Here is a 27,582-nt window from a genome sequence, read left to right as displayed (position 1 = left end):
CAGTTAGGCTGTGCTGTGTTTACATATATTTTAGGGAAGAGTTTTTATCTTTTGTTTTCTTGTTTAGTTTCTAGTAGAAATGTGAGGTTGTTTCATTAACCTTTTCTGAAGTCTTAGCAGCAATGACAAGCAAGAATTAATTTCTGGCCTCCTTTATGCCTGTCCTATGTAAGTGTTGTCTTTCTCTGATTGTTCTCACTTCTCTGCATTGGCACTGTATTAATGTGAGTGTATTCCATACTATTGAAAAAAGACAGTGATATGAGAGGTTTTGAAATACAGAAATTGGACGGGACAGTGATTGTTGAATCTGTTAATTACACTAAAATGAAATGCACCAGCATTACAGTTCTGTATATTTTTAAGTGTTTGAACAGAGTAACGGTTCAATTCATGCCATGTGCTTTGTGGTTGAATATGAATTGGTGCTTCCTGATTGATGAGATTGTTAATTTTTTTTGCTTGTGTCATTTATTCATGCTTTTTATGTTCTGAATTTCTCCAGGGAGAAACACTCTTATTCAGTTTTTACAGTATTTCGTGACTGTGTCACAGTAGCATATGTGCTATTGTGATGCACATTACTCTTTTCATACCTAAAGAGAGCTCTGGAAAATATCCATCATGTATCAAAGCAATCACAGTTTTAGTTTCTTAATAACAAGTGCAACTTTGCACCTCCCAAAATATTTCTGCAATTTCTCTTAATAATGTAGTACAGGATAAAGTTAATATAAGACCCAGATTCAGTGTTAATAAATCTAAATGTTAAAATTGGTAAGGAAATGGATAACTTACAGAGAAATAGTTAAGACTTTATTACCTGAGATGCACTATTTGTGTTGTCCTGACAAAGCAGCTAGCATCTTGCCAGACAGCTAAAATATTTTTAAATGATGTCTGTCAACTGCTGTTGTTAACAAAATCCTGATTCCAATAAAGCAGAAATGTAAGAAAATAGTCACTTCCATGGTATGTTTGCATAAGATTATTGGCTTAATTTAGAGTGGGGTTTGACATAGAGAAGCCAGAAAGAGATTTTTGCCATGAATCTATTCTGGCTCCTTGTAAGACAGTAAATTATTCTTGACGTAAACCTTCACCAGACTGGCTGAACACTGTTCTGTTCCCGGGCAATTTTATTTTCTTCTATCAGATAATATCTTGGATTGTTAATTACATCAGTCTCAAGTGAAAGCTGGGCTCTGCGGCCATAGGTGATTATTTTATATGAAAAATAAATACCTAAGGTGAAAATCTCTAGGGTATTTGCATTGGAGAAATCAGTAGAGAAACTTGAAAACTTGGTTTTGAATTAAAGAAAAAAGGCAAAATGTCCATACGAAATATGAGAATATGGAATTTATTTTCCCCATAGATATATTTTCTTACCATTAATGAATATAAATGTACATTTAATTTCTAGAAAAGTAATGTAATCTACATGATGGAGGAACTGGAAGCAATGTTAGCCAAGTACAGTTGCATGTCATGCAGCAGGAATGCTTGCAGTGGAACCTGGTTTCCCGATATAGCTGTTTCAAATCAAAGTTATCAGCATATAATGTCAGATCAAATTCATCATAGACAGTAGAAAAATAAAACATTGTGATCCTAGGTGAAATTCAACCCAGTCTTCAATGGTTTTCAGATCGCTCTTGTGCTGTAGAATGGCAACTCTGAAATATCTCCCTAAGCAACGAAATACAAAGTATAACTCTTTTGATGAAAATTCGGATACTCTCCCCAACTCCTCTTTCAGTCATTTAGATTGCATTGCCACAGCGTCCTCCCTCTGAGGATCTCAAGGTGCTTCACAAGCATCAGGGAGAAAAGCTTCGCCAAGCCCCAGCCGGGCAGCACCACCTCCTTTGGGCCGTGGAGGGGGATGCACGTGGGTTAATGGATCTGTGCAGCCTGGCAGAACTAGGAATTCTCTGTCGTGCCCAGTACGACTGCTCCCAACCCCTCCAGAGCGGTCTGCAGAGATCACTGCACTTCTTTACAGGTAAGCGTAAGTTTTGCAGAAGTCTGGCAATCTGCTTTCTAATAAAGTCCAATCCCTTCAAAGAAACACTGTGAAACAATAACGGTGCTTTAGGAATCTTAAAGGTTATATAGTCACCTAGTGGGCATATTTTAAGTACTTGTAACACGGTTAATAATTGGTCACCTTCTGCTGATTAAGTGCAGAAGCACCTTGTTTTGAATACAAACATTTTTTTATCGTATATGGCTCATAGGACACCTGCCTCTTCCTTTTTTGGCTAATTCAGAACTTTGAAGTTTAGGTTGCAGACATTTCAAAGACAGGTAAAACTACAGCAAAATCGTATCTGTGGACTGCAAAAAGGTTTATTTCTTTGGCATTTTTGTTATGACTGTTACTACTTCTAAATATGTTTGCTGTAAAAGTTTGCAGAAGATACAAAACAGTGATTTGGTAAGTCAACAGCTTCTTGAGCTTCCTGCCAGTTGTGGGTTTTACCAGACCCGCCGGCTGTGGTCTGATGCAAAGCTCCTTGCTGCCGTCTTGGAGCTGCATGAGATGTGCACACAGAGTAGAGGAGGCATCAAATGACTCACAACTGATCTCTAGCTATACCAGAAATTACGGAAAATGAGAAAATGTTGGCATTCCCGGTTGCAAATAATAACTGACCAGCATTAAATGTTAGCTGGTCTTTGTGGAACAAGGCATGTCTGTGTGAAATAAGAAAGCTTGGCCTGCTAAGGGTTATGAAAATATTCTTCCTAAAAGCTTAACATGTAGCAGGAGAAATGGGAGTGTAATTAAATTTTAATGGGAATAGACCTTTTCATACTGACAATTCAAGACACACAGTACTCATTAACGATTACCAGGAACTGCACGAGGCGTTCGGTTTTATGAAGATAGCCGCCAAAGGCTTTACAAGGGTTGTGATCACACCAAGCGAGGTGATAACAAATGCAATCAGAAGGCCGGCTCCAAAGAGCTTTTGGTCTTGGTCCTACTGAAAAGAGCATTAACTCCAGTCACTTGTGAAATGAGGGTGACGGTGGTGGGAAGACCCGCGGGGAGGCTCCTGCTGCAATCTGGTACCTGGCGCTCGACTCACGGACGGGGAAGGGTGTGACCGACGGATCCGGCTACAGGCAGGGGGTTGCTGTGCTTTGCCTCTGCAAAGAGAAAGGGCCCGTTTCACTTTCAGCACGGTTTTCACATTGCTCCCAGCTTCTCCTTCCACCTCTCCCTATAAAATCTCCTGCTTGGGTATCACTGTCTGAGGCAAGAGCTGCGCTACGGCGGTGGGTCCTGCACTAGAGCCTAGTTTATAGTCTTCACTGCCTGTGCTTGTAGAAGGAGATGGAAGGGATGTTTCAGGAGATGCTGTGGGAGAGAAAAGAAACAGAATTAAAATGGACTTGGACACTGTTCAGGGGAGCAGTGCCCAAATAAAATCAGTAAGCCATCCTATGAACCAAGGAGCAGGAGCTTTGGGGGTTGGGACAGGGGGATCCATCCCAAACTCAGTCATGTTCAGGCATATTCTTCCTTCCTGCTTGTGAGGAGGCACAGGGTGGACTGGTAGGCACAGACCAACTCTTCTCAGTATTTTGCATATGGGAAATGCCCTCAAGTGCTTTTCAATCCTTCTTATCATCAGAGGAGAGCTCAACCTGCTGGCTACAATACTTCATTTACAGAACATAGCATCTCTCTAATCTCCCTTGCTGGAAGGCGGCTTAAAAAAAAAACTAAAAAAGAAAGCTAAAATACATGATGCCAACAGTTATATGGCTGAGGAATAGCAAAATATGCTCCAAGAGGTAGACGATCATAACTGACAGAAGGAGGCCATGTGTGCAAGACATCGTGATTACATGGCAGTGGCTGTTAAATTGCAACTCATGTTCTGCTTTTCTGTTTAATAGCATGGTCCATTTGCTGCTACAGTGGATAAATGCCTTAACAACTAGCCATTGCCTAGCAGCAGTGCCCAGAGTGGTTGAAGACGGTCTTGTAGTCAGGTCATATCGTGTTCTGGTTGACAGCAACCAAGATGCTTTATGTAGGGAAACTCTTGCCACTAATAACTGTGTGTACTGCTTTGTGGTATGTCCCAGCACTGCCTGTGTTCACAGAAACACACTGTCACCAATCTTGATTTCCTTTTTTAAATTTTTGTAATGTTTAGTAACATCTCAAAATCCCCCTGGATCATGCTATTACACAAAAATCCCAGCTTCTCTTTGGAAGCATGCTTCCAGACTGCATAGTAAAGGAAGTCAGCAGGCGGGGCTGAGAACTCTGGGTCAATTGCAATGCTGAAACATATAAATAAATTTAAAGGTCTTTTTCCTAACCACTTCTCCTATCCAGTCCCTTCATTATGCTGACACTAATAGTGTAAAAATGGACACGTACGGTCTGGAGCAGTGTGAATCACAGAGCTCATGTTGCCTGGGAGGACATGTCCTGGCAGCGGTTCCAGGTTGAGGTTGGGAGGTCCTGACTGGTACTGGAGATCAATGGTGGTTCCTGCAGTGGAAGTGGGAAAAGACATCATTCTTTGCATAGTTCCTGAGAAGCCAGTTGCTCTGGGCCAAATTTATTTTTTTCCGAGAATGCGGAAGACCTCTGTGGGTGGGGGTTAATGTCCGGGCTCGTCTTTGCTTCCTTTCTGCTCCAGCTGTCCTCTTAGCTCTTGGCCTTCTCACTGTCTAGGGACAACCTTCCAGGCTGGCTGGGGTTTCAGCTAATATCCAACTGCACAGTTCATCTGTCTGTCTGTGTCCCAATTACTGTTCTTATCAGGGTTTCCCATATAGCTGTAATTTTTGCATATTGATAATAAAAAAAAATGTGTTGTCTTCTTGCAAACTACCTCACTTTGGTAGGTTGCCTAAAAGTCGTGCCCCACTGGTGTGGAGCACCACAGAGTATACCCATTTCTATAAAACTGATCCTGGGTCAGATTTTCAGAGACAGGTTGGAAAGAAAGGGCTTGGGGATTGGACAGGAGTGTAGAGGACCCATGTTCAAGCTACAATTCAACCCAAGTCTTCACTTCCCTCCCCCAAGATCAAATTCTCCCTACCATGCATCCTGCAGAGAAGGACACAAACCCAGCCATGAAGCCCTGGAATGGCTCTGAAATAAAAAAAAAAAAACGTTGCTGTCCTTTCTCAGCAGGGTTCATACCTCCCAGCAGCATCTCCTGCAGCAAGCTGTCGATCCTGGCCACACCGAAGAGCTTCACAAACTGGACTTGCTCTATCATCTGCCAGGTGATGCTCTGCAGTGGGGGCAGCAGGAGGAGGATGTCACTGAACCGCCCTCGGGAGTCGTACTGGCGGTCATTGATGTAGTCTTCTAGGTTGACTTGGACCTGGAAGCGCATGTTCTTCACCTTCCCAGGCTCACTCAGGCCTTTGCAGTCTGGGAGGGGAAAAAATGAATTTAATTCCTGGCCTGCGTAACCAAAGAGTGTTACCCTGTCAGTCAGGGTCTGTGGAAGGAAAAGGGTGAGGTGCCAGTGATCCTCTGACAATTATCTGTCAAGTTTATCTGGCAGATAAACACTGGGCTGCCATTATTTCCCATCTCACGTGGAATAAGGAAACAGTAATTTGAGGGGAATTTGAGAGGAAACAGTAGGAAAATAAGATCTTGCTTCAGATAGATATGTCTGGTTACTGCTGTTAGTGAAGAGGAAGGATTTAGAAGTTGAACCATATTTGTCCTTTGAAGGAAACAGCCTGTAATTTTCCCCTGAAAACTTTGAGTCCCAACTACTGCCACTAAATCCAAGGCAGATTTAGTTCCTATAAGTTGCAATTACACTCGCTGCAGCATCAGATGCTTGTCTTGATTTCCTGTCTTTGACCTGTGGTCGATATGTTTTTCATGGACCACTGGTCCAGTTTTGCCTAAGCAAGTAAATGTGCACTCTGGGTAGGGTGAGATGCTAGGATTTACAGCTTGCCATTCCCACCTCTCCTGCTATCTAAAACTGAGATTTCTGGCTCGCTGGACCATTTCCTTCACTGTCTACAAAGAATCCACAGGCACCACCTTTTAGGGCTCGCCATGCCAAGAGATTAGATAAAGAGGTTAACAAATTATGCCTATGGACATGCCTAGTTGTCAGCATGAACATCCACTTCTGTAGAGCTTTGCACTTTTTCATTTTAGATGAAATCACAGCGCCTCACTGTCGCAATGAGCTAAAGCTTCACTGAGATACTGATCAGCCGAGAAGATAATTTGTCAAACTCAATTTGATAATACCACCCTTAGTCAGGTTTACAGCAGGCTCTCTGGCGAGCCACAGTTGATGACGTTTGTAAAACTCCTGTATCTTGATTTCAAATCAGTGAACACAGCAAAAAAGAACTAATGAAAGATACTCTAATTTCTGCATGCTAATAGATGCCAAAGACAAAAGGGCATTGTTCTGCACTTGGGATTGGTTCCCCCATCTCTTCTCCAAACTGCAGGGCAATACACACTAAAGGGACACGGGTGTTGTACCAAGAGGAGGTTGTGTGTGTGCTGCAGGCATATAGAAACAGGCGCGTTTGTGGGAAACCTGGGCTGAGACAGAACCCCCTGTGTTTGTGGAATGAAAATACAGCAAAGGTTCAAAACAAGCTTTTGTTTGCCTCTGTGTGTTTCCCTGTTCTCCATCCTGTGCAGAACAGCCCTGCCCTCAGTCATCCAGGCTGCCAGCAAGATCCATTAACAGACATCCTTGATATTTCTGGGTATTCTGAACAGTCCAGCTCTCTGTGGCTTTTAATGCTGCTTTCTGAATTCTGATGGCTGCCCCACACTGCTGCTCAGTTGACTCACTTCGCTTATGCATAATTCAATATAGGCATATATGTCCGTAATAGTCATCTCCTTCATTTCAGTCTGATGGACTTTTCTGAAGCCAAGCTACAGAAGCAGCAAAACTCCTCTAAGTTCTGCAGAGTCTTGCGCATCGGTCTGGCTGGAGTTACTACTTTCTAACTAGTGAAATGTTCAGAAATAGGTCACTTCTAACATGTCCTTGCTGCACTACTAGGTATTGCTCATTACAGCAGAGGCAGAGTGAAATGCAGAGCTGCTGCCAAGGGGTTTTCCTGGTTATTGGAGAGCCCTCAACATCTTTTCAAGCCCCATGCTTGGTAATCAGGAAGGAAGCTTACCTGGATCAAAGAAGATGATGGCTTTAAGGCAAGCATATTCATTGTCATCTATCTGGATGTCTCGCAAGGGCTTCACCAACTCGTCCAAGATTCTGGTGGCCACACGAGCGATTTCCAGTTCTGGGCAGTGCATTGGGATGATGAAGTCATTCCCTGGGAAGACAAGAGAAATTTGCTGTCAGATTTTCACTCTAGCTCTGCAGAGACGGCCGCATCCAGAAGTTACCCCAAGGCATGTTGTCAGATAGTCCCAGCGCCCACGTGCAGCAGATTTCTAGTGTGCAGCTTCATATTCAGAGTCACGGTTGAGAAGCAAACCATGGATCTCATTCTTCGGTCCTTAATTATCTCATTTGCACATGTCGGTGCACCCACACTGTACGCAAAGCCTGCTCCACATTCTGCTCTGGTATACCCTCTGTTATACCTGGTATGTCTTTGCAATTGGTGTTGCATCTGTATTTTTAGTGTGGTTTTTTTTAAAAAAAAAAAAAAATAGTTCTCCCTCCTTCTTTTCCTTAATGTGTGACTTTCAAGGTCAGTATTCACATTTTTCCAAGAATAATCTTACCTGTGTTTTTGGTGGCAGAGAGCTACATTAAAAGGAAATACCTGTGTGCACTATAAATTTTAATAGATCTTTCTGATAAGTTTTTAAGCACCGATATACAAATATTTAATTGCTTGCTGGAAATTTTAGTTACAAAAACAAGGCAACACAGTTTGAGATGCCATTTAAATATTGTGGGGTTTCTTATCCACAATTTCAAAGCAGTAAGGGAATAATTGTAAAAGTCCCAGCGAACTTGCTCGCTCCTTTTTATGGCTCTCCAGAGCCCTTCTCAAGCATTTAGTCTCAAGCCAGATGTGCAGACCATGCCCAGGAGTGCAGAGAAGATTTCAGGCAGGCAGGATACTTGGCAGTGACTCGGATATGTGAATTATAAAAGCAAGAGTGTATTTCACTACTTTACCTAATAGCAGAAAATCAGTGTATGGTATGGACCGCTTGGCTACCCCGAGGAGCAGGTGTTCCCCTGCGTGGGCCCTGAGCAAGGCAACCTGGAGATGGCACAGAAGAAAGAAATAATACTACATTTGAAAAATAGAGAACGGGAAGGTGAGCTGTTGCTGTTTAGATTAAGCTAAATTTGGTGTTTGCATAGATATGTCAGATCTACAGATAAAGTACTATAAAGAACTAGAAATTATTGGTATATTTCACTTTTCAGAAGTGCTACATTTATGGCAAACTAAATAAAAAAATTATTTTTAACTGAAAGAGCAAAGAGTGACTTGAGTAATTCGAGTTCTTAAAAAACAAACAGATTTTATATTCAACTATCAGGCACCAATAAAGGGAAACCCAGAATTTTTTGTTTGGATACTGTGCAGACTGGAGTGACCAACTCTACTATATTCAGAGGGAGTTCTGTTACTCAACTTATTTTTAAGTGATCACTTGTCCTTTATTATTCTTTCTCTCCTGCTAGTTCATTGCTCTGCATTGGGTGATCTATATGTTAATGTCAGCTTCTCCAGCTGAAAGGTATGGCTGGGGATTCCTATCGAAAGCGGTGGGTTTGCGGGGAAGAGGCATTTGCATTTTACCTGGTCGTCAAGTGGAAGCTCACAAAAAGCCGGAATGTATTTGGCCCATTCAACCAGCACCAGAAGCTGCTGTTTCATGGATTCACACACATCGTTGATGGTTGCAACCTTCTTCATAGCAATGTCCGTGCTGTGCACTGGGCTCAGCGATGAATACTGAAAGAGAAACAATCCAGCTGCATTGGGACCAGATCTGTGCTGTTTTGCCACCCTTGATAACAACAGTTCATTGATAACTTGGGGAGCCTTCGCAGACATTACCCTCACCAGGTCACCGATGAGACGTTTGCTGCTGTGGTTGCACATTTATTTGCTCAGCGGTGTGTACAGTCCAACGTACAGCCATGGTGAAGCCTCCACGAGGTGGTGCTCGGTCCCAACAGACACCCCTCCCTCCTCCAACTCCTTCCCTACTCTCCAGGCTGGCTCAGGACAAAAATCTGATTAATATTCCCGTTCCTAGCAGTAGCCAGCAGCACTGGGTCTCAGCTGCTCACTTAAGCCAGACAAATGCATCCAGCCTTTCTCCCCCAGGTTGCTGTCTGGGACACAAAACACCCATTTCAATCTCTAAAGAGCTGCATGGGGGGAGAGGGTTAAAACATAATTTTTGAAAAGGAAGTGGACGCATTGCTGCATGTAATATGCAACATCTGGACCGTATATTTCAGTGGAGAAAGGATATTTGCATAAGAGTTTAAAGGACGCGCAGGGTGAAATTCATTGTGGAACATGAAATAAGAAAGCAATCAGTGTTAGTTAAAGCCCAGCAATTTTATTAGCTTTATTTTTCTCCCCTAAAATTGGTGCCCTGGTAAAGAAGTTACAAGAAAAGATGTAATCAACCATGACTGGAACATTATGTTCTGAGCAGGACGGATTGTGCAGCAAGGAGGGATAAACTTCTGCATGGAATGAAATGAGTTTTTAGGGGTGCAGCAACAATTGAGGCTGGGGGCGGGGGCGACCTGGGGTCTGTAACATCCCTCAGCCCTTGGAATTTCAGCTTTGCATCTCACATGCCAAAGGCTACATCTGCTCCTTGCAGGACATGTTGTCTTGATAAAGCACCAAGGGTTTTTACTGAATGCTTTTGGGTATCTCTAATACATTTTCTTCCCTGTGGCTTTGTGCAAGAGCCATCCAAGGGCAGAAAAAGATCCAGCCCTGGTTAGCTTAGTGAATTCATAACCCCATATGGAATAGCTGGAGGCTTTGCACTCATCTGGAGGGCTGTCCCTGCATTTCGTACCTGCTGGGCCATGGCCTCGGCCTGAGTGAGCACGTGGATGGAGAGGGAGCCGTTGTCCTCGTAGCTGCTCCTGCGGATGCTGATCCTGTCGCGCTCGTTCTGCACGGCTGAAATGAGAGCGAGCACTGGCTGTGTTAGCAAGGAGCCTCTCACACCACCGACGCCTTACTCGTGATCCCCAAACAGAAGTGGAGGGGCCTTTAGTGCCTGCAAGACCTTCTACTCTTGTTGGATGCTGGAATAAGATTAAACAGACCCCAGGGGAGGGGAGAAGGCCACCAGAGAGGGAAAAGGCCAAACACAGGAGTAACATAAGGAGATAAGGACCTTTGGCGGTTGGAGCAACCCCTGTGGGACATTAGTTGGTCCCACTGCGTTTGATGCATCTCAGGGGGAGTTTGGGGATTTGATGTCAACCCTTTTCACTTGGAAATGCACCCTGACTGCTGGAGTCCTGGCCTCCGATACCCTTTTTGCCGTGTCTGCACTAAGGATTTCTCTCCTGAGCTCCCAGTACCGCAGGATGTTCTTGAGACTGAGTCTTGTCTTACGGCAGAACTGGAAAAATCATCCCCTGATCCCACCTCAAGGCAGCCTTGAAGTGTGCCCTGCTCCTGAGACATCGCAGGTGGTGGCCCCCCAGGGGCCATCTCCACCACTCGTGGGGAGCAGAAAGATTGACCTCATCAAGAAATCTCCGAAGACTGAAAGCCTAAATTCATTGATTCCCCCTTAAAACCGTTCCCTCAGCCTGATGGCAATGCCGGCACACAGCTGGTGGAACAAACCAAGCCAGGGTTTGTCTCCAGCTCTGCTGGCACCCTGTGCAAACCGCTGCTGCAAATCAGCTCAGAGTGTCCTGAACCGTTAATAACAGTGATATGACGCACCTTGGACACGCTGTAGGGACCACAGCAGAGTGAAAATTAGCCCTGGGATTTTTGAAAACAGAAAGGTATGGCCATGACATGGTAGATTTGAAAAAAAATGCAGATTTTTTTGAGGTCTATTCCACCTTTTAAACCACCCTCTTCCCTGAAGCATAAGCTGCATCTAGCCCCATGTTCTGTCAACCCTGCATGTTAAACATACAGGATTTATTGCACTTTGGCAGCTTATTTTTGCAACACAGGCTCCAAGAACTAACTCGCCTCCACTGCAGCCATCAAGTGAAACAACAGCAGAGAAAAAAAAAAAAAAAAGAAAGAATTTAGACTTAGCCCAATGTTGTTTTCAGTGTTAGTTTCTCCCACAAGTCCTATTGCCTCCATCCAGCAGCAAACAAGCTCACATGGGGCTGGAGGAAGGAGCCTGAATGCAGACTCAGCATTTTCCTGACAACTCCTACATCTTGGCTATGTACAGCTCAGAAAGACAATTGTCAGGTCCTTAAAGCAGAGGGAGCAGGAAGATTTAGCATGTGGTGATAGTGCAACACATCCCTCCTCCTTCATACAGCAATTCCAGGCTCCTTTTGTTTTATTTAGGGGGAATGACTCAGACATAGCTGTCAAAGCACAACTCACTCTGTGCTTTAACCCCTTGGATGTGAAATATTGCGGTTTTGTCTCAAAAGTGTCCACTGGAGGAGGTTTTTTCCAGCAATGATTTTTTTTGCAGCGTTAGCAAAATAACTTCACCATCACTCTTTCCAGACCTTGCCTTGCTGTTGGGCCTTGCTTTAGAGCAAGCATCACTCTTTGCACGGGGCACATTTCTCTGAACCCATGCAAAGAAGGAGACATGGGCACCGTTTTGCACACAAAGTGGGAAAGTGGGGGTTTTGTCAGCTCAGGTCCAACCACTGATCTGTTTTCCTAACTGGCCTCTGATGAGAGGCCAACAAAGTGAAAGGGCAGAAAACAAGCAACAGTGACAGAAATCAATATCTCCAGCTACCTGCAGGAACACAGTATTTATTTTCCTGGGTTTGGGTCTCAGTTTTGCTGTCAGTTGGGACCTGCTTGCTGCTGAGCTGGGTGTGCTGGGGGGGTCTGCTGGGGTCCAGCCACCAAAGCCATTTGGTAGCTTGGAACCAACTTTTCCTGAATGGCTGCAAGGGGCTGGATGGGTACATCGCTTTGTAAAAGATGCAACACACTTATATATTACTGGAACTTTTCCAGGCTATGGATGCTACATAGAGGCAATTAGACAACAATTTAGAGAGAAAAAACTACTACAGCCCTCAGCAGTCTCTGCTAATCTACCTTAAGCAACAGCGTGCGTTATCCTATGTGCGAGGGAGGTGGTGGAATAGGCTGTTCAGCCAGGGATCCCCACTAGTCCGAAGGTGAAGGTGGTTATAGGAACCATAATCTATGATTAATCTTCAGAATAGATTAACCCTTCACAGCTTTCTTTGGTACACCAGAAAGACAAGCAGCACCATCCATCATTGAGTAGAAACAAGCCCACCCAAATCCATGTCATCGCTGACATCCTTGGAAAATCCCCACCCAACTTTCTATGCCTGGTTTCATATCAAACGCTCCCCCACATAGCTCTCCGGGGTGATGGGGCTCCTTTAGCCCACTTAAAAAAAAAAAGGTACAAATTTTGCCTTTCAAACACATCTTATTTCAAGTAAGCCCTACAAACCCAGGCAGACCTGGTCCTAGCTCCCAGTGACAGATTCCTTTAAGAAGCCTCAGCCTGTTTTTCTCCCGGGTCCTTTTATGGCACGTATTTCAGTGCTTTCCTCATGCTCTGATAAATTCAATCTTCAAGTATAAGTGGACAGTACAGATCAACTTTCTCAAGGTGATGTGGGTGTTATCGCTGAAAGTACCCAAGATGTGGTGGAATTAGATACAAAAGGGAGTTAATGTTTTACCTGCCACAAAATTAATCTATTACTGTGTGGTAATTATATTGCTATATTTATTGTGCTTGTAAAAGGGAAGGGATGGGTCACTCATGGTGAAGCATCGGGAGTGCTCAGGGGTTGTGATGGCGCTGAGGGTGCTCGGGTTCGGATGTGATCTTGGCTTTGCAGTCAATAAAACTCAACAAACTTGCAGAAAGGACTAAAATCCCAGCGCTGGATCCCACCGTCTCCCAGGGACTGCTATTTCTAGTATATGCCTGGCAAAAGCTTTGCTCGCCCATTTTTTTCCCTTCTATTCCTGGCCTCCGCCCAGTGCTCCAGTTCCCAAGACCAGTAAGCACTGGGAAGGGCCATGGCAGCCCCGCACGAGGGGACAGCAGTGGGGACAGGCCCCCACGATGCTGCCGGCTGGGGACAGTGTGGCCCTGACCCAGGCTTTCCCGGGGATGAAGGGGAGAGAGGGAAGATGGTGCCTCTGTGTCCCTCTGGGGAATTGTCCACGGCTACGGCATGTCCTGACTGTGGGAAGCGGACAGGAAAACAAACATATTCTCCATGTGACGTGGAGGAGCCGTCAGGAGGGTTTTGTTATTCAGAGCAAGCCGGGGCCCTTTTGCCACGAGCGCATTACAGATGCCGGCAGCCGGGCAGGCTGCGGAGCATGCACAGCAGCTCTTGAGCAAACAGCCGTCTGTTTGTGGGATTGCAACAAACCCGTGTTTCCCAAACATTTTGTCCTTGCTGCCTTGCCACATAGGTACAGAGCCGGTGATGAGGAACCTCTGGGGAGGCCAATAAATACAGGCACAGGCATTGATTGGAAGGGGACAGCAGCAAACCAGTAACTTTCCATGGTAACTGCAGAGGTTAAAGCCCTGCCTACATGGGAGTTACCATTTCTATTATAATTCCTCTAAAAACATCCTCATTTGATGCCAGTGGAGTTGGAAATGTATTACTAAACAGTATAAAGAGACAGCAGGAGGAGGGAGGTGCAAGTGCCCCAGCACGGTGCCGGCACTCACCAGTGCTCTCAGTGCTCCTCTCCCTACCAATAAATTTATCCCTTCTGCTGTCTGATTATATGCACAAATAATTTTTTTTTCACCAGGATACCTTATTTGGTAGGTGTGGTATACTTTGTTTGCAAATAAATCCCAATGGTACACACACATTTAATCATTTCATGGGCTTCTGGCCTGATTTGTGACTGTCACAAAGTGGGGAATATCCTTTAACTTTTCCAACCATCTTTGTAATAAACTGCAGTCTCAGCCTTCTATAAGCTGACAGAAGAGATGTGCAAACAAAAGGTATGAAACAAGACAGAGGTCCTGTGAAACACTAATAAAACTGTCTTATAAAGCTGTCCAATTTAACAAAAATAAATAAAAAATAACCTCCAATCCCTCCACTGAGTTGTGGCTGTAAGTGATAAAATAACTCTTTTTAGTCCTGTGTAAAACCAAATGAGTTCATGTACATTCATAAATTACTTTAAAGGGGATGAGAGGTTAAATATTAACCCCTCTTTTTTTCACCAGCAAGCTGAATCCTGACAGTGCAGAGCTGGCATTTCAAAAGGCTTCCAAGTTTTCAGACACTCAAATCCATGTGAGTATATGACCTGGCTCACTTGAAAAATCATACCCTGCTGATTTATTCAAGGTTAAACGTGATCCCAGGAAATGCTAAAAATAGTCTCTGCTGTTTTCTTTGGGTGTTTAAGTATCTGGTGTGCTCCTCATTCACTGGTGCCGTAGTGATCAAAAACCTGTCCAGTAGTATTGTGTGAAACAATAGAAATCAAACCTTCGCTTGTGAAAAGAGAGAAAATCAGAGAAAATAGCCAGAATATCCCCGAAACACCCAGACCACCCTGTGGTACAGTCCCAGCCTTAATCACAAAACAAGAATAAAGGAGTGAATCTCCTATAAAAATCTTAAATCCTGAGCATAGTGGCGCTTCAGGAGACAAGAAGGTTTTTGCGTTCAAGCAAACTTTCTCCTCTCCCCTCATCCCAACTTTAATGATTGTTTACTTGTAGTTATCAAACTGAATTATTGATACCAAGAATGTAACTGGGCTAGGAGTGTTTCTGAATGAGCTAATTTCCAGGAAACCTAGAGACTGGATTTTCCACAAGACTCAAGTTTTGGCCCATTCTTGCTCTTGCTGGCACCGATGGAACCTGGATTCTATCTCAATGCACAAGCCTGGAGGTGTAGGGCTCATCTGTGGGACAGTCCTGGTCCTTTCCAAAAGGAGGATCAAATTCAAAGTGTACAAACAAGACAATCTAAAGGACCCTACTGATCTTTTTCTCAACAACTTCTGTACAACTGCCCCAAACCCCTAACGAACCTATTACCCAACTGTGCGTTGCTCCCAGGACCAGGTCACGTTGAGACCCTCAGCCCTGAACCAACATTACCCCTATAGACAGTTTAAAGCTAACTCGACTATTTGCATCATATGGCTTTTTCTTTAAGCAGAAATTTCCATTCTACCAGGCCAGATAATACAGCCCCTCTCAATCTCTTATTCACTAGAGTTGTTTCCAACAGGGGAAAAAAGAGGGAAAGAAAGATCTAAATGCATCACGTCACATCTTACAACAGAGGAAGATTGGAAAAAATATCACTCTGTAACCAAAATTCCAGTTTATCAGTTAGTTTTGCTGGGATGAAAACATGTTGGGAACAGCAGGTTTTCTGATACTGCACACACACCCTTCAAGCAGTGGGTCAGTGGGGTGCCGGCGGTGGGGAGTGTGCAAGGGTGACACAATCCTGCTAACCCCACCCCAGGTGTATTGTCATAGACAGGCTGGGAAATGGATGTTCCCAGCTTCTTCCCCTCTACTGTGAATAAACAATGCTATTACCACACCCTGGAAAATCTGATTGCTATTATATGGGCTGGCTGAAAAGCAGTGTGCCAGAGAAAGAGGGTGTCAAACCCTTGCGTGCCAGTGCTGGAACAACAGGACACATTGTGTGTGGATGTCACAGCTGTGGTCTCCCAACATGAATCGGTGCATGCCACCAAAAAATTGTACACAAACATTTGTATCATCCTCATACTGCTCTGTCCCAAGACATGGCTCCTCTTTTTCCCTAATGCTTCGCAATACTGTTTAATATTAATCTAGAACCACCCTAAAGCAAATAACTGTGTTCTTTTTGTGCACACAGTTATGCAAGAAAATTTCTTTCACAGTCCTGCACACATGCTTTGGATATAGCTCTGGTCAGCTACGCTGATTTCTGCAAAGCCGTTGCTCAAGGTGCTTGAAAATTTTCCTTACCAAACACATGAGCAGTTTGTGAGCACACAACCTGACTGTGCACTCATAAAAAAGTTTCAAAGAATGTGGCTATGTGGAACTTGAAATGAGTCATCTTCCACCAGGCTACAATCAATATTGAAGGCATGAGCCAAGGTTTTACAACTTTTACCATAAAACCAATAAAATTCATGCTTCAGCTCAAAGAATGGAGCTGATAACCAGATTTCAGTTTTCCAAGCTAGGGAGCTTGCTGCATCGGCAACTGGCTCCATCCCCATCTAGAACTGACCAGATATGCTTCAGTTTGGTCTTTATGACTTTGAGGACTACTTTTTTTTTTTTTTTTCTATCTGCTGTATTTGCTCCATTTCTCCTAAATTAAACCAGCAGACATTTTTGCTACATCCATGACCTATGCCAAATTGCAGGACACCCTTGTTCTCCAGGAAAACATATGGTCAGAAGGTTGGAAAGATTTTTTCATCACTAGTGAAATCTTATGAATTACCAGAAATCAGTGACAAATTTCCCTTTGGTTTCAGTGGGACCATTATTTCACCCTTTGGGTAAGGGGCGTTGAACTCAGTGGCATGGAAAAAAACTGCCAAGTTCTTTTTTAGCTCCCTCACCCTTTAGCTGTCGGTGGGTTGCAAAACAGAACAAATGAAGGGTGAAGACTGCTGAAACCATCACCCAACTACCTGCACATCAGGGGATCTACCATCTGTTGTGGGTTGGGCCCCCACTTCGCTAAGTACTCAGTGTACAAAGACAATTTCTACCCAGAAAGCTGGGGCTAAGTAAAATAGTATCATCCATGCTCTCCCACCATGCGAACACTGAATGATCAGAGACCAGAAATGCTATGATAGGTCCCAAACATCCCCAGGGAAGCTGGCTGTAGGGAATTCAGGCATAGCTGAACAGAGGTGGTTTTTCTCTTGCTTAGCATTAGGCACTGTAACACTTAGTATTTCCTTTAGTGTGTTGGAAGGGCACTTCCTGATGGTCACTGGCACCTAAATGCTCTACAACGCTCCACCTCCCTCTTAATACAGCCAACGTGAAGTGCAACAAAAGGCATCAGCCAATATTGGTTTGGTCATTCAGTACTGGTGCCACCAGTAGCTCTAGAGCTGTGCTATGCCCACCAGGACATCACTACTGGTGGGTTTGGCTCTGACAGATCCCAGCTCAGGAGACACAGGAGCCATTTGCCTCTGGGAGCACTGCCTGTGTGCCCCATGCCATGGAGGAGCCTCTCTTGCACCATGAGAGGTCGTGCTCAGGATACACTTTGCCCTAAGGTTTGCACCAAGCTATGTGAGCACCAGCCAAGTCAACCGCCAAACGCAGCTCTGCAGTAGTCAGTTCTTGGCATTTATGAGGAGGAGGATGGCAGGTCCTCACTGAGACTGTCACAGCTGGGATTAGAAGTCGCACTAGCAGATATGTAGTAAAGAAATTTCTGTTGTGAAACAATTAGAGGCTAAATAAACCCTGAACAAGGCTATCCCTTTCCCAGAGTAAAAATATCCTAAAGAGTCCAGCCTCCCAGGATGGGTGAACACTGTCACAAGGCTATAATCGAAATTCCCATCTGGTAGGATAAGAAATGGGGCTTTCAGCTTTGACAACATGAATTCTCTACTGCAACACATGAGCATCATCTCCCCGAGCTAGCACTGCTTCCACTCTTCATCATGTTCTGCAGTGAAAGTAGAGCCAGCAGCAGACAGTTTTGAAATGTCTCTTTGCACCTACCTTCTTTCTTCATGCCAGCTCTGAAGCACTTCTTCAGCCTGCAGTACCTGCACTGGTTCCTCTTGTCTTTGTCTATCACACACTGTCGGCTGAACCTGGGAGATGGGGAATAAAACATGGAGCAACCAGCCTGGCATCTGCAACCCACTCACCCTGAGCAGCCCCAAATACCTCAGTCCCAGACCTCACTGAGCTACACATTGCCTGATCCCAGAGAGGAGCCAAAAGTTTGGAAGAAATGGATTGAATCAACGTTGGGTTGGCCCAGTTCCTCATCTTCCCCACCGCCATTCCTGCCAGCTGGGAGCGCAGTGATTTCAGACCACCCACCCTGCGAGGACTCTGATGGTTTTGGCTGTGAAAGCCCGACTGTGACTCAAGTTGTGCCGGTGCCTGGCAGTGTAGGAACTCCATCTCCCACTTTCAGACAGTTATTGGGTATTTGGCTTTGGGACTTGTTTGATCCCAGTTGTTAACACTGTCCTGCTTTATGTAGAATAATTACATTATGGACCGCAAGTTCTTTTGTGTCTTCAGCCTAGTTTTGAGGCACACGGTCTCCTAATTCCTATTCATATCAATAGGGGGGTTTAGGAACGTATGTGCTGTGCAAGGGGTGGCCCACACAGACTTGGCAGCTCTTGCCATGGTGGGTCAAGCGATGGAAGAGGTATCTGCCATGGAGAGAGGAGGCAGTGTGGGTTGCTCTGCAACCATCCTCATGTTGTAAAAGCTGAGGCACTTTCCCAGACTGGTAAAAAGCCAAAGGTACAAAGGCCTGAAGACTTTCCAAGGAATTCATGTCTGCGATAAACAGAGCTCCGAGCTGGGCTAAATACAGCATGGCTCACCAAATAAGGATTTGCAGACAAGCGAGCATTTACCATTTGCTTGGCTTCGATGATGTGGCTCTTCCCTGAGATGCCAAATATCACAGAGGTTCATGGATTGCTGGGGAGGGGTGACAACTCTGCTCCCAGGAGACTGATAGCTGAAATTTCAAAGAAATCAGTAGTAGCTGTTGCCTCCTCCTGCAGAGATCCTGGGATTGGCATGGTGTGGGTGGACACTACTGTCACCCTGGTGTCTTTTATGACTTGTGTGTCCTGGAGTGATAAGGACCCCAGGAGCATTTTGAACAAACAGGGTGACTTGTGTTGCAAAAATTTGGAATGCCCTTAAAGGGGAAACAACTCTGGAACAGAAGGAAAACTTCCAGGTTTTAATTAGAGATGAAGGGCTTGAGTGTATTCAGTTTTTTTTCCCTTTCCTCCTGTGCTAAAATAAACACATTTTTCTAAGGTCAACCAAGATATCTGCTGTATAATTTATAGCCTCCTCCTGGTAAAAAAAAATATCTCAAATGTATACCTATGTGCCAAAGTGGATGTAAATCATCACCGGTCTACACTAGGTTCTCAGAATGATTGTAAAATCATCAGTGATATGTCAGCGTGCATAGTTTAATGCTTTCAAAACAAAAATGGAAACAGTGGCAGGGAGGTGGAGGCTTTGGAGGTAGAAGGTTCTTGGACGCTTATTACTTCTTACTAGGAAAATCAAGGGACACTGCATTTGAGATTAAATCTCTAGAGCTTTGGTCCTTTGTCACTTTGGCTTTCCCTTGTTGGGCTGTGATAAGGTTATGGTGTCACTCCATACCCAGAAGCTGATTTATGTATTATACAGTCATACCTCAGACCTATAAGTTTCCCTGGATTTACACCGTGGGGAAAGCAGTGATGGTGAACCCATGAAATGGGTTGCTCAGTGTCACAAAAGGTGTCAGGGTGCAAGAAGACATAGGACTTAGCTTACTCCTTAGCTCCCTGTCTTCCAGACAGAAGCTAAACTGCACTATTACTGTTATCATTTGTGATGTAGTAATTCAGCATTAGGGATAGGGGCCCTGTTGTACAACCTAATCTGTACCCCAAATTATATACAGCATCAGTAAATTCTATTTATTTATTGCAGAAGGGGCAGGTACCTGCAGGAATAGACATGGTTCTTGCGGACACTCCTCCTGAAGAAGCCCTTGCAGCCGTCGCAGCTGGATGCCCCGTAGTGTTTGCCGGTCGCCCGGTCCCCGCAGATGGAGCAGAGCGAGCCGAGGCCGTTGGCGAGCAGGTTGGTGTTTGCCGATTCGGCTGCGATGGCCTCTGTGGGCAGAGAACAGGGACCATTAGAACCTTCTGTGATGGAAACTAGAATCAGCTGACAGCAAGCTGCTTTTTTTAAGCAAAGCAAGCACTGACCCAGCCCCCCCACACGGGAGCACAGGTGATTTGTGTTGCTGGTAAAACCTCCAGATTGATGCTTATACTCTGATCAACCTCAACTGAGAGTAATTCAGTTACCTTGCTTCTGGTATTGGTGTTTTCCTTTCCTTCAATGAACAGAGAGATTTCAAGCTGCATAACTCAACATGCTCGTGAGGGTTAAATAATTACCACGACTTTTCTTGACAGATGCAGAGGATCCTTACCTGGATGTGAGATACATGCTTTTGAGGGATGGGGAGCCACCTCCCCAGCTAGACACCTGGAGAACATGGCTCAAAGCTGGTGTCCACAGAAGGCAGTGGAAAACATCGTTAACTTGAATAAGTAGAAAGCAGTGAAGAGGCAAAGGAGTCAAGAAGGATGAACTACTGCATGCACGTGACAGAGGTGTTGGAGATAAAAGGCTGCTCTTCAGACCTTCTCTGCAGCCAGAAGGCAGAGACAGCAGCTCCCACAGGAGCCACTTTAGTTCTTCTAAGTCTGGTTCCTGCTCTGAATTTCCCTCTGAAGAAGCTCATTACTTTCCACTGGAAAGACAGAGGGGTGCAGGAAGATTGACCTTCTAAATTAGGGACCTAAAATTAGGTCATATGAATGCCCTCTGTCATGTCCTCTGTTTGCACCCACTCATTTGGGGCAGGAATAGCTCTGCCCCTGCCTGGCCTGTGTATACACTGCTGAAAACTCCCCTTTAAACTTCTCCCTTGGCCTTAACCACCAGACTCGCTGCCCTCTTAATCCTCCTAATTTGAGGCACATCTTGGGGAAGAGAAAAAAAAAAAAAAAAAAAAAAAAAAAAAGGAGGAAAGAAAAAAAAAGGAGACACTTGAGAATACGCAGATGACACTGTTTACATCTTGCTGAGAGGAGGAATGTTTGCAGAGTCTGTCCTGACCTGGGCATTCACTGCAGGACAGTTTTATGAATTTATCGCACCTCTGGGAGCTTGTTCCTTGCTCCAGGGGAGCTGACCTTGTGCTACAGTGACCTCGGCAAAGTCTCTGGGACAAGACACATCCCGCCTCCCAGAAGAGATGGGCAGTGATGAGAAAAGCTCAGCCGCCGTTGTATTGAGCAATGACAAGTCTTAGAGAAAATTACTGAAAGGGGAGGAATTGGCATCTGATCTGGACAGTGTAGAGAATTTTTCTAATGCATAATGCATAAAAATAGTTTTGGGTAATCCACACACAACATGTATATATACAGAGAGAGAAAGCTATTTTTGTATATGAATACACATCAAAAATTTATAGTGAAAATATTTGCTACGCAATGAAAATTAAAATAAAATTAAATCAAAAGCCTCCCCCAGAAAAAAAAAAAAAAAAAAGCCAACAAAACAGTTTTTCAAAAATTGGAAAGTTTTTTAGCTAAGACTAAGAATTTTTAGCTAAGACTTCAGAAATGCAAAGGTCAGATTTCCCTTCATCCCCTCAAAAACCCTTTTGATCTGTATTTTACCTTCTGAAGTATGGATGAATAAATATGTTGTAGCAAGATGGGAGCAACATGACAAGAAAGAATGACACCATCAAAATTATTCTTAGGTCATAAAGACAGGAATTGAGATTTACCTGTTCTCAAAATCCTTGTAAGATTCTCCCAGCTCTGACATTTGTCAGTAAGTGGCACTTGGGTCCTTCGGGAACATTGCCTGTGTCAGAGGTGCTTAATGATAATTTACATTGATTTTTAGGGTTTTTTACATTGATTCTTCATTTAATTTTGCTTCATAACTCAGTAATAAATGAGCTGTACTAGAATATGCCTTCAAGGGTAGCTGTACTATTAAGCATTTGTGCATCTGTTGCCCCAACTATTTTTTTTGAAGAAGCATATGACCATAAACACATGCGCCAAGTGTGCTGCATTCCATTTTTAAAATTGCACAACAAAAATAACGATAAGAAGGCCAATTTTATCAATGCTCAACTCGTGCTTTCTCTGCTGACTTCAGAGGAATCAAACTGAGATCATACAGTTTGGGTCTCCAATGGACCCGTCATCCTTCAGCTGGGTCCAGATTGCAAAATGTTCCTGGTGCTGGAAAGCATTTCCTCACCAGAGAAGTCTTTTTTCCCTTCTGTGAGTAGGACATGTGAGGAGCTGCTTGCTGATATAAGGAAGAAAGTAATAATCTGGCCTTAAACCAAGTATTGCTGGAGAAAGAACCATCAGCACTGAGCATGTGAGGATCCATGGAAGTCAGGAAACGAAATTTTGCCTTCAGTTATACCCATGAAAACACAGACAAGCCCCTGGGATACAACTGAGTTGGATGGCTCTATGTTAGGACAAATACATAGCTTAAAATTCAGATTCTGTTAGATAGTAACATGTCCTTTTCAGCTTGGTTGAACGTGAACAGAAATCTTTACAATTTAAAGAAAAGGAAAACCCTAAGCCAGTATGCACATGATAACTATGATGATAAATTTTAATTACAAAATCCTGTCACCAACTAATAATGAGTTCCAAATGAGAACTAGCTCAGAGAACAGCAAAGGCACAACCGCTATCGCGTGCATCAGAAGACTGTTTCGATGTGGCTTTCAAACCTACCCAGTATTTGGGGAATGTCTGGGTTTTTCCTGGACTGATCACTGCTAGGAAAGGCAGAGGAAAGCCAGGATCCCTGCCAGCACAGTCGCCTGCCTGTGAAATCAGCCAGAAACTGTATAGACCATTTACTTCAGCCCTGCCTGACACAAGGCAATAACCTGCTCAGAGCTTCATTTAACATCTTGTGCCTCTCTAGAGGGGTTGCTACCTGGAGCTCAGCACCGCACGGAGATGGGCTTGAGGGCTGCTAGGATGGATCTGGTCAGAGTCCACCTGGCTCACAACAACTGGGACAATCTCTCAACTCTTCTCGCCACCCTGGAGAGAGATGCTCAGAGACGTGTATTGGTTATAGACACTCATCACTGTGGTGTACAACAGAACAGTTTCTAAGCCGTGTCACAGTGTCTCTGAAATTTGTCCAGGAGCGATGCAAGTGATGACACTCCCCAAGAAGAGACCATAACTCATCCTGACCTCACGTGGGTCCCAGGCTGAGTTGAAGACCCATGGTTGTGGCCAGACTCCTCACTAGCTATGTCCCAGATATTCACTGGCAGAAAAATCTGAAGTTTAAACCATTTTTGTGAGTTATATAGAAACATCATGTAGATTGGGAATTACAGCCTACCTAAGGCTGATAAGAGTATCCCAGTGGCTTCACCAGCTTTGGGGTCAACCAAGATCGCAACTGAAATGCATACAGTTTTTTGTTACCTACTGTCTCTGTATGCAAGTCATTACCTAACCAGGGCAGAAATGAAGATGCCAAGTTTTAAAGTCATAAGAAATGACAGTGAGGATGGTCTCAGTGAGGAAGCTGATGAGGAATTACTTCTAGCTTCCATTCAGAGCTGGGGCACTGCACGATACCTAACCACTGCAGAGGTCTTTGTCGCTTTTCCTTTCAGTTATGCTACTGGCTACATCTCTTCTAGATGCACACTGTATAGGAGAATTATCTTACAATACATTCCAGAATGGCCTTTGCTTTTATTTAACCAGAAATCCAAGGCAGTCTTGATGAACATAATTTGCAGCTAACAAATCTCCAATGTACATGTGCTGGGCTAGAATGTAAAGAGGTCATAAATGCAAGTTTTGGGCACGTGCATGCAGTCAAAGTTGGTGGCCAAAGCCAGCATTGCGAAACCTGTGCATACAAATGTTGGGCCAGATGGGGGCTAGCACCAGAGCCCTGGCCACGTGCAGGTCAGCAACTTTCTACATCAGCTTTTAGCAAATAGAGGGGGAGTTTTTGAGATATAAAACATAGCTTTGATTTAGTGTTCCCAAATCCTGTAGTAACAATGACAAAGAGGCCAGCCAGAAAGGCCAGAGCTCCTCACAAGCTCACGTGCAGCTTGAGGGAAGGTCAAGCACTGTCAGAATATCTCTGATGGCTTTTTCATGGTTTGAATTGGGTCAGACTGCAGCGGAGCTGGGAAAGGTGTTTCGCCAACCTTCTGCCAAAGTCCCAAGGATCAGCGTGGTGTCTGAGTGCTGAGACAGGAAAAGGAGCACCACTGTTAGAGAAAGCGTGCACCAACACTTGACTAAAGAATTAGTGCAATATTTCAATAGTGGTTCATATTTTAAGCAAAATGACAACTCTGACAAGAGCGCGAGGAAATGGGAATTAACAACACATAAAAATGAAGTGAGAATATGGCTTATAATGCCAGCCAAGGTAAAGGAAACAAGTTTGTACCGAATGGGAAATTTCTGCAGTTACAACACATATTTTATAAAGAAAAGACAGGATTAGCATTGATTTCTGTACAGTTCTTTTTGCCATTCTTTATATTTAAGACAGACAATTTTTTATACTCCTCCTCCACTCCCATAATGGATTCTATTCTTTATTTTGAATTAGTCTCAAACTATTTGGCAAATTATGGACTACATAAAGGTAGAAAATGCAAAATATATATATCTAGGAAAATCTCAAAATGATAGCAGCTTCCTGAAGCAGAAACTTAGCACCGGAAGTGCTCCACATCATTAATCAACCCAAAAGTTTGATGAAAAAATATTCCAAAGAAGGAGACAGTTGTTTTCAAGAAATCATGACCTTATTTGAAAATACTCTAATTTTCACTTTTAAAGTTGCTCAGAATGAAAGAAACTGTCCTGAGTCCATTAAAATAAATATTGCACCTCTGCTTGTTCATGTTTGTAGAGGGCAAAACTGCCATTAGATTTAGTAGGGGAAATAATACTGTTGAATCTTGCACAATGGGAAAGATAAAGCTTAAAACAATCTAGTATATTTTTAAAAATAACTAAAATGAGGTTATGTCTTTATTCTAACAATTTTAAAAATATTTCTGAAACTACAGAGTACCTATGTAAACTGTTATTTTGAGTTATCTATGGGAACTGAACTCAGTTGGTTAGCAATGTATTTCCATGCCTGGACTTTTCAGGTCTTTTTTTTGAAGTTATTTTTACAAACTGTAGAAGAGGACACTTACCCAAGACAAACAAGCTAATTTCAAAACAGCTAGTTCCTGAGGGAACCGGTTACTCATTAACAATTGGACAAATAACACAATACTGATCTAGATAAACTTCAGAAAAAACTCAACCTGTCAGTTCCACTGCATGAAACAACAGAGAGCCCCAAACAGGTTTTGGTAGTTAATTTGCAAGATTATATTGAATTTTGAGGAAATTTACTCCAGAAAGTAAAAAATATCTCATCTCGTTGTTCAGCAGCAAGTGACAAAGAGAAATATCTGTGTTAAATAACTTTTCTGGAGTAGGATGGCAGACGGAAACCTTTCTGCAAGAATAAGAAATAACATCCAGTCTACATGGAGCTGGCAAAAAAAAATTAAAAATGAAAAACCTTAATTTGGGGGCAGACAGATGTTTTCTTGAAGTTAACTTCAAAGTAAAATTTCTTTGGGCCTTTTAACTTTACTTCTTCCCTGACGTCCCTCCATATTCCACAGTAATAAGTCTAATCATTTTATATCATAGATGATAGCCCTACTGAAACTGATTTCTCTTGATAAGACAGCTAATGAGCAAATGTGAGACCCTGAAAATCCCATCTTAATTTCACTAAGCTTCTTAACAAATTAAAAGTAAAGCTGCCAAAACTCTCCAAAGGCATTGCTAATGTTGGAATCTCATTCGGTTACATGATTGGTTTCATGCTACATGACTAAAATGTCCTTTATTTTTTCACACAGTGAACAGTTAATTTCACAGAATAGTGTTTGCTTTAGGTCAGAGTACTTTTGCCTGCTCAAAACCTAAATATCATGCAATACGCTTTATTTCTGTGAACAAAGCGGAAGTCTTTGAATATAAATACTCACGCCTCGCAGCCAAGTTCTTTGTGTGCTGTAAAGGCTTTTAGACCATCTTGGTAGCCAGAAAAAAAAAAAAAAATAAGGCAAGTAATGATTTGGATATTGCTTCTCAATCTAAGTACTTAGGAACAAATTAAATTGGACACATGGTGTATTGTCTGAGTAACAGATAAATGTCATTTGAGACGGCATTTTTTTCCAGGGATTAAATATAAACCTAAGTCATATACGGGAATGAAACACATATTTTAAGGAAGAAATATTGGTACTAACCCCTCTCATAAGTCATACAGGGGGACAAATCTATGGCTTGCCATGAAGAGCTCTACCAGCATTTCCAATACCTTGTGGGCTCTTCAGGACATGACGCTCAGCCCGCCAACGAAAAGAACAACTCAAAATAGGACCGGCACATGAAGGGGTCCCATTTCAGCCCAAACATAACTGCAGATGCAACACAAGTGGACCGGTCACCTGCTTAAATATTATTCCTTTCACCCTTTGCCCCACACCTCCTACTTGCCTTTCCTAGGTGTTCAGCTTTACAACAAAGGTCTGTAACAAAGGTAGTAGAAGCAAACAGAAATCTCACCGGTGTTATTTGGGAGCACCCGCAGGTTGTCAAATTCCAGCATGGTATAAGAGGAGTCCAAGGAGTCGACATAATCTGGCATATCCATGTCCATGATGGACTGACAAAGCTTCATTATTACTTGTCAACAGCAAGGGAAGCAGCAAAAAACAGCCCTGCTGTCAATCACGGCCAAGGTTTCCTCTGCAAAGAGAGACACCCCAGCCCTTGCAATGACAAATCATTACCCAGCTCTGCCTGCAGTCCCCTCCCCAGGCCAGGAGAGAAGGTATGGAGCCGTTCCCTCTTTCGCGTGCAATCCCCTCCCTTCCCGGGGTGCATCTGTGCTCTGTCGGTCCTGATAATATGATGTAGATAAGGCCTAGACTCAAACGACTTGGATTGCATCTTCGGGTCAATACAGCCAGGTTTATGGCTGTTCCTGAGCAAACATTTTGAAAAGGGCTGCGGAGAGGCGTTGATGCACATGCGCTGCTTTTCCAGGGCAAAGCAGTGGTCATGTCAAATAATACCCATGCCAATGTCACCTTGCTCAGCTACCAGCCCTTGGGAAAAGACTAAATGATGTCACTTGAAGCTGGTGAAGATGAGTCAGTGAAGACACGAGTCAGTGTCACCACTGGCTGAAGACTGTCAAGATAGGTTGGCATAGACAACCTGAGGCATTGCCACGAGGCGCCAACAGTACTGCAGCCGGGTCATACCTTGAGTTACTATGGGGAGGAAAAAAATGAGGCTTCATTACAGCCATCCGCATGGTTTCACCCTGCCCCATAGGCAGAGGGGAGGTGACTTCTACCACCCACCATCCCAGTCACCTGCACTTCCCCCTCCTGACTCCAGACAGCCCCAGTGTGCCAGAGCTCCCACTGAGACAGAGCT

The 27,582-nt window shown here is 43.8% G+C and overlaps 1 protein-coding gene across 2 annotated transcripts; it reads right to left on the bottom strand.

The window, feature by feature from the left end:
* Positions 1 to 1,462: 1,462 nt before the first annotated feature.
* LOC104368726 (hepatocyte nuclear factor 4-beta) lies at positions 1,463 to 26,838 on the bottom strand. 2 transcript variants are annotated; one of them, XM_009976108.3, is made up of 10 exons: positions 26,701 to 26,838; positions 19,923 to 20,094; positions 17,933 to 18,027; positions 10,046 to 10,152; positions 8,794 to 8,949; positions 8,157 to 8,244; positions 7,183 to 7,335; positions 5,189 to 5,425; positions 4,412 to 4,525; positions 1,463 to 3,373 (listed from the first exon to the last, which is right to left on the bottom strand). In XM_009976108.3, the coding sequence occupies exons 1-10, from the start codon at positions 26,813 to 26,815 to the stop codon at positions 3,237 to 3,239; spliced, it is 1,374 nt and encodes a 457-aa protein (XP_009974410.1). In that variant the 5' UTR covers positions 26,816 to 26,838; the 3' UTR covers positions 1,463 to 3,236. The 2 variants fall into 2 exon arrangements, with proteins under 2 accessions (XP_009974410.1, XP_032846557.1); XM_032990666.2 differs by having other exon boundaries at positions 1,463 to 3,162.
* Positions 26,839 to 27,582: the final 744 nt, after the last annotated feature.

Source organism: Tyto alba, unplaced genomic scaffold, assembly GCF_018691265.1.
Source record: "Tyto alba isolate M040663 unplaced genomic scaffold, T.alba_DEE_v4.0 Super-Scaffold_26, whole genome shotgun sequence".
Lineage (NCBI taxonomy): Eukaryota > Metazoa > Chordata > Aves > Strigiformes > Tytonidae > Tyto > Tyto alba.
This window is presented reverse-complemented; position numbering and strand designations above follow the sequence as displayed.

Excerpts from the sequence above, each read along its gene's own strand:
- LOC104368726 (XM_009976108.3), bottom strand. The coding sequence starts at position 26,815 with ATGAAGCTTTGTCAGTCCATCATGGACATGGATATGCCAGATTATGTC. Across the intron at positions 8,245-8,793 it reads AGCTTCCACTTGACGACCAG|GTTGCCTTGCTCAGGGCCCA; the intron begins GTAAAATGCAAA and ends TGCCATCTCCAG. Across the intron at positions 3,374-4,411 it reads GATTCACACTGCTCCAGACC|CATCTCCTGAAACATCCCTT; the intron begins GTACGTGTCCAT and ends TCTCTCCCACAG.